This window comes from Sylvia atricapilla, chromosome 17 (assembly GCF_009819655.1).
Source record: "Sylvia atricapilla isolate bSylAtr1 chromosome 17, bSylAtr1.pri, whole genome shotgun sequence".
NCBI classification, from domain to species: Eukaryota; Metazoa; Chordata; class Aves; order Passeriformes; family Sylviidae; genus Sylvia; species Sylvia atricapilla.
The window spans coordinates 6,949,585-6,962,501 of NC_089156.1; the positions used below are offsets into that span (position 1 = coordinate 6,949,585).

At 40.9% G+C, this 12,917-nt stretch overlaps 1 protein-coding gene across 2 annotated transcripts in view; it reads left to right on the top strand.

The window, feature by feature from the left end:
• Positions 1–304: 304 nt before the first annotated feature.
• ZDHHC8 (zinc finger DHHC-type palmitoyltransferase 8) overlaps positions 305–12,917 on the top strand; it is a 109,170-nt gene continuing 96,557 nt past the window's right edge. For both annotated transcript variants that reach the window (XR_010744931.1, XM_066331446.1), the window contains exon 1: positions 305–515. Coding sequence is in view for 1 of the 2 variants with exons in the window: in XM_066331446.1 (XP_066187543.1) it covers positions 412–515 (104 nt within the window). In the remaining variant the exon portion in view is untranslated. The remainder of the gene's footprint in view (positions 516–12,917) is intronic.

Consider the following 12,917-nt stretch of genomic DNA (forward strand, 5'->3'; position numbering starts at 1 on the left):
TGCCGCGTCCGCAGCCCCCTCTAGAGCCGCGCTGTTCAGGGAGCCGCTAAGGAGCTTCAGCATCCCACACAGCGCCCTGTGGAGCATAAGGCATTGCCATTTTCCTTTTCGGCGGCGGGAGGGGAAGCTGTCTGGCGGAAAGGATAGAATTGGGGCCCCCTCCCGCGGGGCTGCGCTGGCTGCGCGCCCCGCTCCCGTCTCCCCGCAGCGCTACCTTAAGGGGCTGGTTGACATCAGCCGAGTGGGCTGGGCGGTGTGGGTGGGATTTCCTGTGCTGGAGGTCAGCTGCTCCCGTCCCTCTGCCGTCCCTCCCAGCCGCCCGGGTCCCGCTCTCCCCGCGCCGGAGGGACCCGCATCCTCCCGGCTCCCTCCTCTCGGGTTGGATTTACATAGTGATGTGTAAACTACAGGATGCCCAGCAGCACTGGAAAGAGGTTTAAACCTACGAAATACATCCCGGTCTCCACAGCAGCTGCCTTATTAGTGGGTTCGACTACTTTATTTTTTGTTTTCACGTAAGTACCGCTCCGGCGGAGGGGGGGCCCGGGCTGGGGCCGCCCGGCCCGGCGGGGGGAGGCGGCTGCGCTTGACAGTCCTCCAGGGCCTGCCGCCGCTGGTCCCGCTCCCCGCCTGCCTCCTGCTATCCCTGCCCGGCTTTGGCTTGCAGAGGCTCGCGATCTCTCCCTATGATAGAATGTGCCTGACAGTCAGATCCACCATTTCACGGCACGTAAAAGCCCATCAGCCTCCCGCAGCTGCCGGCTGTGTGCATCAGGGATGCCAGAGCCCCGCAGCCCCTGTGCCCGTCTGTGCAGGGCTGGTGTACCGGAGAGAAATGCAGCCCCAGCCGCCCCGCTGCCCGCAGGCGTGGATGCAGCCTGTCTCCGCTGGCCGGAGTCTGTGCTCCAGGAGGGAGAGCTGGCCTCTCCCGTTAGTGTCTCGCTTGTCTCAGGGTTTATCCGGCGCAGCCTTTTGAAGTGGAAGGAATCCTATTCTAAGCATTACCGATTTTACATATTTTTATGTAACTGTTCCTGAAAGCTTGAGGAGCTAATGAACAAATTTACATTTGCTTGAAGGAAAGACGAGGAAACTTTTCCCCTCTCTGTTTCTTCTTCTCTCATTCCCTTCTCCCTTAAAATGCAGGCTGGATCTGTGGCTGTCGGCTTGCAGCTCTCCTGTAGTTATATTAATATGTGAGTGCTGTAGTGCTTCGGCTGTTTCCATACGCTCGAGTTCTGTGGCTCGCTAACCCTTCCTGTGCAGGGGTAGCGGCACCCTCCTGCAGAGGTGTCCGTGTTTCCAGAGATGCTACAGAACCGTGCTCTGAAAGGAGCTTTGGCTAAGCTGCATTCGGGAAGGTGAAAACATGGCTATTGCATATTAAGATTTATTGTTTCACTTATTTTGGAACTCTGGTTTCCTCGTTTTACCGTTGCTATTTTTTAACCGAGCTCAGTGAAGCTGTTGGAAGCAGAAGGCTCTATAGGAGTGGGAGTATGTGTCTGTGTCATTATCTTTTGTGGTTTGGCTGTGATACGATTCTCGATGTTTCAAAATGCTCGTCACTGGTATGGTAATCTCAATGTAGGATTTCAGAATAAAATGTAAATGTTGTTTTGTCTAACAGTTTCATAAATTGAAACAGATTTTGACACTGAGTTTTGCTTTTGACTTAATGTACGTTGATTTTTCCGTGCTTGTTTTCCGTGCATTTGATGTGAAGTATGGATAAATCCTTTCAGGATATTACACTGTTTCAAGAACTGGTCAAGTCTCAACAGCTAGTATAAGTATCAGCCTCTCATTCATCATTTGAGCATCTAATTATAGTTTGGTGCTCACAGGCAAACACAGGACAGAAGTAGGCTTTTGTGATGAACTTGGTTGACGCTGGAGTGGTGAATATTAAATGGTGAAAAAGGGGGCCTTAATGTCAGCTTTTATTTTTCCCTGATGCTTGAAGAATGAGTGTATACTAAGGTTGTTTTGGAAGCTGTATGTTTGTTTTCATATGATACTTCCCGTGCAGAGCTGCAAATTGCTTAGTGATGTAAGACTTTCCTGGTAACACAGTTGTTGTTGGAACATCCTTTTGGCAGCAGGTCATCAATGGAGATGTTAGTTTTATAATTTGTACGGAAGAAGCAATTGCCTTTAATCTGTTACCGAGTCTGAAACTTCACTCTGCTCCCTCTGTTATCAGTGAATAATTACATGCAAAATGAAGTATTTTAAGGATCTCTCCATATTGTAACTTGGCCTGTGTATCTTGAAGTGTTAGTAAATTTTTTGAGGATTGTCCCAGACATACGTTCTCTGCTGCTGCCAAGTCTTGTGTGTAATAAAAGTAACACATAATTGAGCAACTGTTGTCAGGCAGAATCTGAAGTCCTGTCCATTCAAAAATACTCACATGAATTAGTATGGGATTGGTGTTGTTTTTCATGCTGAGCAGTTTTAGCAAAATCTATCTTTGTTGTGGAATCAAAGCAAGCCATATGCATGAGATTAGTTTCTTTTGTGTGGCAGTGGGTTTTTCCCTCTTTCCTGAGCATTTCCATTTTTTATCTTTTTTCCACAGGCAGTGTTTTGTCTCCTGAAGATCTTTTTGTTGTGATATGTTATTAAAGGCTGAGATAGACCTGAATTTTCAGGCATGTTGATTTGTCCAACTCGTTTGATGTTGGATAGAGCTCCAATACGCAGCAGTTGAAACACTGGCCTAAAATTGTTTCAGCAATTTTAGCAGTGCTTTTGGTACAATCCGTGTTTGCTTGTCATAGCACCACAACTTAATGAGATGAAGATTTACATGTGTGTTTATTAATTCCTTATTTGTGTCATTAAGCTCTAAGGCTGCTGTGTCTGCTAATGAAGTAACCTGTATAAATACATGAAACTGATGATGAATGGGATTCCTATCAAATTTTGGGTGCAGATGACCTCAGTGGGATGTCAGGGATTAGAGCAACTTCAGTGCAGTGGAATTGAATAACAGAGGATAATACACGTGGAAAAATTGAATAAAAACTATTTTTAAACCACTTACTGAATAGGGAAAAAAAGTAAGCTTTTTGTGGCACTGGAAACATTTCTGAGTAACACGTATGAAAACAGAACCTCCGACTTGGCTTTTTCCCTAGACACGTTTGTGGTCTCATGCCACGCATTATGAGTGTCTTCTGCTGGATGAAAAGCTCTTTGAACTTGAAGACCAGGGTTAGCTTTTTAGCAATGTGGTTCTTTATTTTTAGCTTTTTTTTCCTAACACCTTTGCTAAAAAGCAGCACATAAAGAGTATTTGAAATACACAGTTGTCTGCTATTAGCTCATCGTGGTGCTGATCAGTAGTACTGTTATACTTCAGGAAAATTCCATTTTAAATTCTCCTTTTTTCTTTTTTCTCAGCTAAGCATTTAGGATTCACTGTATCACCACTATATTTCTTCTGTTTTTATGAGGGGGAACTAAACTATTTAGCTATCAAGATTATTGCCTGGAAAGGCAACCAAATACTGCAGTTGTATTATTGCAGGCTTTTAGCACTCCATGTGTGTTCCTTCAGTAATAAATACAGTGTCTGAGTAGGTGGTCTAATTTGTCACAGTGGGAGAGTAAACAAGCATTAACTCCAAGCATTATGAAGGAACATATCAATAATGTTGTATAGAATGATTAAGTTAATTTACTTATATGAGCAAATCAAATGGTGTAATGAAGGAAGAACTAAGTCTTCTTAATACAGGACAAATCCAGTGATCTGGTTCTGCAAACTTGAACTTATTTCTACCAAAATAATTTTTACTTCATATTTCTCATAAGAGTTTTTGTTAGAGGTAACAATTTAACCTGTTTCAGTGAAGTCTGGGTTCTTAAGCCTTGAAGTACCAAGTGCTGTGATGTAAACCTAGTTGTATTAATTCAAAGACCCTCTTTCAAGAACTTGCCACCTTATTTTACATTATGCAACTTCAGTGTTGGCAGAGAATGCAGCTCAATGGTCTGCAAACAGAATGTCACCTCTGGCCAGTTGGAATCAGTGATCTAAAAGGACAACCTAAATAATTTTATAATTATTCTGGAGCTAGTAGTTCTCTTCACTTGCATAGATTGGCTATTTACTGTAGATGCTGGTGCTGAGAACTTCTGAGTTAGTTCAGCAGCTGCAATACCTGTGTCTGGAGATTACACAGCCAGCTGAAAGCATATGGTTTTAAGGGTAAACTGTGTCTCATTTTAGTAAGGAGAAAAAAGCTCATCATTCTATCACTGAACGTTGTAGGCCTGAAGTTTCTGATAAAATACCCATTTTCAGACTATTTTCTGTAGCATGCAGACTCTTGAGCATCTCTGAAATACAGTAGAAACATGTAATTCATAACAAAGGTCTAGGTGCCACTACTTCTTTGATATAATGGTAGTAACACTGCTGTATATTATTTCTTTAAATGGGATAATAAAATGGGTAATTTTCTGGGTGAAGTGAAAGCACAAATAAGGTGAAAACTCATTCAGTCAGTACTGAAAATGTGAACAACTTTGTTTTCAAGAGTCATAATGGGAGATAATCATAGATATACACCACAGACATCTGCAATTGGAAATCTAATGCAGTCTGTGGCACAGGGAGTCTAATACCAGTAACCTTCAGGAAACAATTGAGGAGTGATAAATTGGTGTGGAAGAGCAACTGAAGTTGAAGTCGCAGTAGGGATGGAAAGAAAATAGAGAAATAGCCTAAACCTGTGCTGTTCAGATAGCAGGAGGAGGAAGAATGGCTGGTAGACTGTGCTCCATAGCAGGGCTGCTGGATTTACCTTAACAGGGAGGAAAGCCTGGCTTCAGTTAATGAATATTTAAAGAAAAATTTGTGTTCCCCCCACATTTATATAGCATGTTACTGCATTTCATGAACTGGAAAGACTCAACATTTCTGTAGTTAGACATATATGAATCCAGATGCACTTACGATACACTCACCTCTTAAATCATAAGCACTACCCCCTTCCTGCAGTTATCTGGTCCTGCACTGGAACAGCCTTAAAATAAAGAGGTAATAGCACTTCTAAGTTTAAAACTATCATAACCATCCTGGATGGTAGTTAATGAAAATATAGTGCTATGTGTACCTAGAGTTCTTAAACTATATGTTAGATCTTTTCCTCTTATGACTTGCAAATGTTCACAGATCAAAAAGGGAAAAATACAGTCTGTTGTTTTCACTTGGGTTTGTTTAGTCACTAGCAAAGGCCAAGCTAATAGAAGATCATCTTTGCTTTAGTGAATTTGATTTGTATCCAAAGATGTTTTCCTTGCCTAAAGTATTTGGTTCCAGATGTGCAGTTGTTCACCTCTGCCAGTTCAGTGTTCTGATCGCACTTAAAACAAATGATAAGATGTGATTTAAAATATATTTTTACAGATGTTGTGGAGCTTCATCTGTAACACAGGTGTGTTTTATACCAGCCTAGAGGAAATAGAACTTAATGCTGAGAGGTAGATGCACAACAAAGAAAATAAAGATAAAATTGTAACTCAGATTCTTTTATCTTGATATGTTGCTGGACAACATGAATCTTGCCTTAGAGTGTGGTCTTACATCCTTCTTACTGTTTGGCTTCTGCCTAATAACTTGCTGAAGGCTGCTTGTGGATTTGGGAGAGCTCTGGTGGCTTGTGCTGCATGATGCCAGACGTTCCAGGTGTGCTGTGGTGCGTATGAGAGCACATAGAAACTGCCACTCCACAAATCCACTTCCCCTCCATCCCCCAACCAGATGGTCATATCAGATATCCTTGGCATTCTGAAAACTTTGGAGCACAAATCTCCTCTACCTTGTCCGTTTCTAGCTGTGCTAGAGGTCCATTTGATAGTGGTAATGCTAATTTTGAAACAGAACAAATTCCCCCCTCCTTGAATGTTCTTTCCACACCATTCTTCACTACTTGAAATATTAATGTACTTCTGACTTTTCTATGTTTGTTTGTTTGTTTGTTTGCTTGCTTTCCATGTGCCAAATCAAGAAATTTCTGGAGCTGGTAGGAGCAGCCTCACTGACAGCCATGCAGGTGACACTATACAGGGGGAAAAGAGTGTGAAAAAAAGTGTGCATCAATTTAATCAGATGAATTTTAAAACTGACTGCACAGTCACATACTGATTTCAAGCAGTGCAGTTTGGCCTCCTGAGATACCTTAACATTTTCCATGTTAGATGCATCTTTAATGGCAGGTTTTTCCTGTCCACTCCTCCTGCAATCCAGAAGAGGTAACACTTGCCTGCTTGACCTGAGTCATCTCAGTTGGCATGTCTGTAAGCTTCTGAAAAATATTTACTTTTGTTATGACAAAGAAATGTCCTTTTAAGCTGTGGCAATTTCATCTTGCTATAATGTTTTTGGAAATAGAATCTAGACAAACTTGTCATTCTAGATAAGACAGGCAGTCTCAACAGGAAAGTATATTTAACTGAAGTGTGAAAAGTTTTTGGTTTATTTTTTTTTTTAATGCTTTAAGAAGCCTCAGTCTTACTGCTTTTAGCTAGTTGATTTTATGATCTTTGCTTCCAAGGACAGTTATATTTGCTTCCAATAGCAAAGCTGGCAATACAGGACATTTCTGAAAGCTATTAAAATTCATTCCTTTGGAAAAAAACCTGATATTTTATTATCAGTGGGAATATTTTTTTCTTTCTGTAGTTTGAGAAAGTAAAAAGGAGAGTCATATTTGGTGAGGGCAGTAAATGGCTACACATGTTCAGCTGGGGATGCAGAGCTCTCTGCAGCCACTGCAGTGGCATTTCAGTGCTCATTGTAGATCCATTTTGAAAAAGGCAGGAGAGTTACTGGAATGGAAGTTATTGCTGTACATGGGCTACAGCTGTAGTCAGTGTGTGATTTATGCCAGTAGCAACCGCCTTTCTATTTTTCCTAATAAGCAGAGATTAAGGTCATATGGAAATAGGAATGAGAGTGTCTCAATTAGATCAGGGTGGGCCTCTCAGCCTTTCTACAGGAATATAGGAGCAATTTTTCCTTTTTTTTTTTTTTTTTTTTGTCTAAAGTCCTTTTCAATATGCTAATTTAAATACAGTTCTTGTTTGTCCAAGTATGCCACATGTGTATCCTTTTATAAATAGAAACAATCTCTACAAGATTGTTCAAGCTCAATTGGTTTGTTAGTAATGTCAGCAAAGGAATGTTATTGCTGAAAACACCAAAACTGAGAGAGAAATATGTGTGGTGATCTTGGAGATCTGATTTTTGAGGTTCATTACCTGGGATAGTTGATAATTATACACTTAAGATTATTGTGTAAACAACTTATTCTGCTACTACCTGCTTCTCAGCTGAAATAAACTGTAGAACCCTGTGGTGTGGGGATCCCTGGGGGATCTGTGAGAGATGTTCTGGAACAGGTTTTCAATGCTCACATAGAGTATAAGCTACAAGGAAACTTTTCAAGGCCAACAAAGGGAACAGCAAAAAAAGAAATATGAGGTTTGTTCAGTTTGCATTGAATGATGTCTGAAATACAGCAATAAAGTGGTGTAAACCAATTTAAAGCATGAAGGAGATGCATACTGGAGTGGGGGGGAAGTATTGTAAAAGCTACACTTGTTTAATCAGTGCAGAAGTGGAACTCTGATTTACTGTCCTTTGATTCAAGCCAGTAGATACAACACTTATTTCTCTATAATCCGAGAGTGATGTTCAATTTGGCTGCACTGTTACAGAGCTACTATTACTTGACCATTTGTCACTGGGAGCAGCTAAATGAATTTGAGAGGAAGAGGCATGGGGGTTGAGGCAGAAATGCTGCAGTTTTTCATGGAAATTCTGTATTATTCTTTTGCAAAGAATACTTTAGATTGAAAAAACCTACTCAGCCTTGATCTTATTTTACCATGGAGAGGCGATTTTAGGGATCCTTGCTTGGTGATTGGAAAAATTAATTCCAATGAGTACAGCACAGTGTAGTGTCTACTACATAAATCTTCAGCCAGTAATCTGTATTCAGAAAGAGGATTTAATTAGTCACTGATTGGTTTTTTTGCAATTACTAATGCAATTTAGCTAGACTTGCTTCAAAGCTGTCCAAAGTGCCTAAAATTCTGTGCTCTAAATGTGTTGTGGAAACACTAGTGGGTGCTTGATTCTTTGTTTTTCTCAGGATGGATATTGTGGAATAAACTGTACAGTAACCCATATTTAGATATTGCAGTGGTTACCATGGTTCTCTGTGAAAGTGTAAACACAGAATTTGTTCACTTCAAATGTGAAATCCTTATGAAATACCTGTACTCTGCTGCTATGTGTTCAGATCATCCAGCAACAAAAGACAGGGGTGCTGGGTGCAGGAAAAATATCTCTTGAATTTGAAATCTAAACACCAAAGCAGCTGTTCATGTACGTGTGCACCATGAAATGACTACTCTCCAGAAAACCTTGGTACACACTCAGACTAAACTAACCACTGAATATTCTTAAATGAACAAATTACCTTTTAAGTTGGAGCCCAACAAAGCAAACCTGAGGCTGCTTAAATATATAAGGGCCTTCATAAATAAAGCCAGACAAAGCATTATTCTCCTAGGATTCTTAAAACTAAATTGGCATTTACATTAGCTCTTATTCATGTCTTCAGGGAAATAATGTAATGTAATATCTATATCAACACAATTTAAGTACAGTTCTGGGAATAAAGAAAGCTTGGACATTTCTATAAACAAGCATAATTTTAATTTAAACTTTGGTCAATCATAGAAATGCTTCAAAATGGCAAAGATCAGCTTAAAACTTTTCTACTTACTCTGATCCCAGTCGACTAGGAGAGGCAGGTATTTTCTTATGGAAAAACACTTCCTCTCCCCCTTTTCAGCCAGTTCAGTTTCAAAAGTTATTTCGGATTATTTTCATTGTGTATAACCTCCTTTTCAGTTCTTTCTCATGAGTGAGATCTCGTTTTGCATGTTTAGCTTTCTCTGAAGATTAATGTTTGCCCCAGCAATAAGACTCTCCAGATGTGTTATGATCTAATAACGCTGTGCTTAACCCTTGTCTGCTGTCAGCAGCTTGCTGAACCACCTCCTGTGTTTTACCAAACCCCAGCATTTGATGATGTAGTTTCCTGGCTCCAAACAGCAGGAGCCATGAGTTGTGTAGGTGGGCAGCTCTCCCTCCATGGGCTTTGTATCTGGTACTGGGCTCAGGAGCCGCTGCCTCAAGACTTCTCTGTGGAACCACGCTGTTAACCTGGCTGATCCTCCAACATTCCAAGGCACAACGAGGGAGCAGGGTCTTGAGGATGTCTGTATGATCATCTTCATGTGCTCAGACCTGTGACTTTGACCAGTAACTCTAGGTCTCTTAAGTTCTTGTTTCATTTTAGCTTTTTTTTTTTTCAATTGTCTCATTTCTTTGTTGTGTGCTGCATAAGTCTCACATCTTTCTTTTCTTTTTGAAGCTGGCTTTGCACATACTGTATCTTGTGTAAATGGCTAATGAGTCTTTGTGGCAAAAACAATAAGAGCATCAACAGGCACTAGTTTTTTTTTTTTAATTACTAAGTTTTAAGAATTCTGCAGAAAGAGGGACTTAAAATGGCTGCTTTCTGATACACAGTACAAGTTGAACAGAAGGAGATAGAAAGCCTCTGAATCTGATAGCTTCTAAATCATGTATGGAAGTTGTAGCATCTGCACCAACAAAGGAAGTTAGTATCTGCTACAGAAATTTCAGTGCAAAGACAATGCAGGACTAAAATAACAGGACTCTCTGGGTGTGGCCATTGAATCAATGTAATATATTTTTAGTTGTGAAGCAAAACTTCTAATCCATGTCCAGATAGTTATGTATCAGAAATAAAATGCAAGGACCACCTCAGTTCCTCTTGGCAGCGTTCTGCTGAGAATGTTCCCTCATCTTACATAATCTATTAATTTTGAAATCAAAGCCAGTCTGTATGAGCAGTGCTGTCAAGAATCTGGTGGACCGTGGAGGAGGACAGGCAGATACAGGGGTTTTATAATATTAGAAGGGTTGGTTCCTTGAAATGAAATGGTTCCGGTTGTGTCATCTTTGTGTATTTTTAGAATCTGGCATTTAACAAATAGATTGCAATGATAATAAGATACAAGGTCTTACATGTGCCGTTGAATTTGGCCTGCTGATGATAATAAACAGGTTGGAAAACATCTGTTTTCCTTCTCTACTGCTTCAGTTGAGAAGACTTTGCTCGCCAAAGCCGTGCTACTCCTTAGGAAGTCACCATTCCTTCTGGTCTCTGGTAGTGTAACTTGTGAATAAGGTCATCAGTGCTATAATCCCTGTTTACTTCCAAAATGGAGGAAGAGAGGCACTGTACAACTGGAGTGCTGGTGCTTAACAAGGTTTGCACAGATGAGCCAACTACAAGCTGATGCCCTGTCAGCCCAGGACTCAGTGGAGATCATTCTTTCAGAGAAGGCTTCTGAAGATTTGCCAAATTCTACAGTTTCTACTCCATCTAATGTCATTTTGGGCCATCGGTTGTGCAGCAAGACTGTTTTGTTTCTTGAACACTGCATGAATGTATGAATAGAGAGATAAGTGTACTAAAGCTTTGTTGTCTCTCTCTAAAAGTTTAATGGTAACATTGTAGTCTTTAAACTTTTATTTGTATGTAATTCCACAATGACTAGTTACTTTTGCAAGTAATTTTTCTTGCATTGTATTACAAAGACTAGTGGGATAGAGCTAAACATGATATCTGTGGTTTGAGAACTGAAAAATTAATGATTCCTCCTCTAGCCTGCTGTGTTTGATTTATAATTCATATCTGATAAGAGACATGCTCTTCTGAGCCAGCTATCATCTCTCCATTTACATCTAGGTGGGGGTTTTTTTTAATTCTTCCTGTGGTGGGTGCTTGTGAATTTTGGGCCCTGGAGTGCTCCTGAAGAAGGTTCCCAGACACACATTTTCTCCACCTCTAATTTCCCACCTGAGACTCTTTATCCTCTGTAGGATCTGGCCCCAGGGCTTGTGTTGACCCCAAACGTCACCGCTGCTGTCACAGCCCACTGCCATGACCTGTGACTTTTAGCATAACCCAAGTACATGGTTTACCTTTCAGAGACACTTGACAGCAGAAGGAAATGGAGAACAACATGGGTTTTAAGTGTCCTGAGTAGCTGCTTCCAGCCACTCTGCCTCTCAGGGAGAGGCATGGCTGTGGACTAAGCTATGAGCCCTTTACAGAATACATCTCTCACTTCCTAGGTTTGGTCTTTTCCATCACTCTGGATCTTCCTGGGCTTATCTGGCTGCATCTTGTCTGCCTCTTGTACTGGTTTTTCTGGTGTTCTCTGTCTCTCTTGACAGGTGATCTCCAGGTCAGTCTGTTCAGGTGGATAAGGCCTTTTGCCCAATACACACACAAAGGAGGATCCACTGCTTGTTTACCCACTGAAATGCCAGAGAGGCCTTACAAATTGCAATTCAAAATCTAATCTCATCTGTTGAGCTAGGGTGGCTTTTGGGGTTTGATGAAACAGTTCTTCTGTACTGAAACTGTAAGTGCTCTCAGTGGGCCACTGTCTTTATTGTGACTCACTCATATTTGGCATCCTCTCCAAGGAAGCTGACCAACATCTCTATCTTCTTCCCTGCTAAAAAGTTCCAAATTCTTTGTAAATTTTTTTGCTCCAGAACAGTAAGCTGAGTCGCTGGCTGGTCAAAAGGGAAAGAGATGTGTAACAATTTGCCAGACACATTGTCCTCCTCTGAACACAAGAGCCCTGTTTAGGGGAGTGAGGCACTGATCCTGCATTTTTGTGATTAATATGTTTTGTGCTTTTGTTTGCGTCTTTGAGAATGACGTTATTTATTTTTGTTACTTCAACTGTTTTGGAAATGAGAAAAAGCTATTTCGAGTGTAATATTGTCTTGGCATCATTAGAAAAAGCATCTCTTCTTGCCAGTTTTTTTTCTTGGTTCCCCTAGAAATACATTTATTTTGGGTTGCTTCTGCCATTGTGTGTGTTGTGATAAGTCTCCAAAGTATACTGTGCATGTGTGGATGGTGGATGCTTGCATGTCTGATGAGGGATTGATTCCCCTGGGCATGTGAGTCCTGCCAACTCCTCAATTAGAAAACTTGAGGTTTTAATATACATTCTGTGTTTTAGTCCCAGTTGGGCCTCTTCTTTTGGAAGACATTTCTTTTCCTTTTTAATAAAAAAAGCTTAGTTATATTGAGCTACTTAATTAAACAGTCTGCATCTAATTCAGATCTCTCCTCTTAGTTCCCTTCTCACTTTCTCTTAACTGTGCCTGCTTAAATAACCTGATGAAGCTATGTAAGAATTACTGAGATGGGTTGAAGCCCATCTAAAGCTAGAACCTGAATCTGATCTCCCGACCTGCCCATTAAAATCTCACTGCAAAGTGATTACTCCAAGGAATTCTGCACGCTTGGTTTAGATCCTTGGAGGGCTCTTGGTTCCCCTGGCGTGGCTGACAGTGTTCCTTCAGCTGCCATTATCATGCAGATGTCCTGGGCCTTACCCTTCTGAAAGATGACTGTCTGTGGCCCAAGGACAAGATCCTGTTCTGTTACTCTGAAGGGATGAGCTTTTCAACAGGAGAAAAGAACAACATTCTTCAGCTTCCCCTTGAAAACATCTGAATCATTTTGGTTAATGCCTAAATTGGGACCAATACTCTGCTTGAAGGGCAGAGGTAGCAGAAAGATTGCAGCCTAACAGTTAATTTGGCAAAGTGATTTGGAATGGAAAATACACAATATTGCTTTATACCTGTGCCTTCTCAGTCCCATCAGCAGATATCTGAACACATTCCATCAGCTTTTCCAGTGGCTGCTAGTCTTCAGATGCCTCTCTTCACTCCTTAGTTTTCAAGTTGGTCTTTCTAA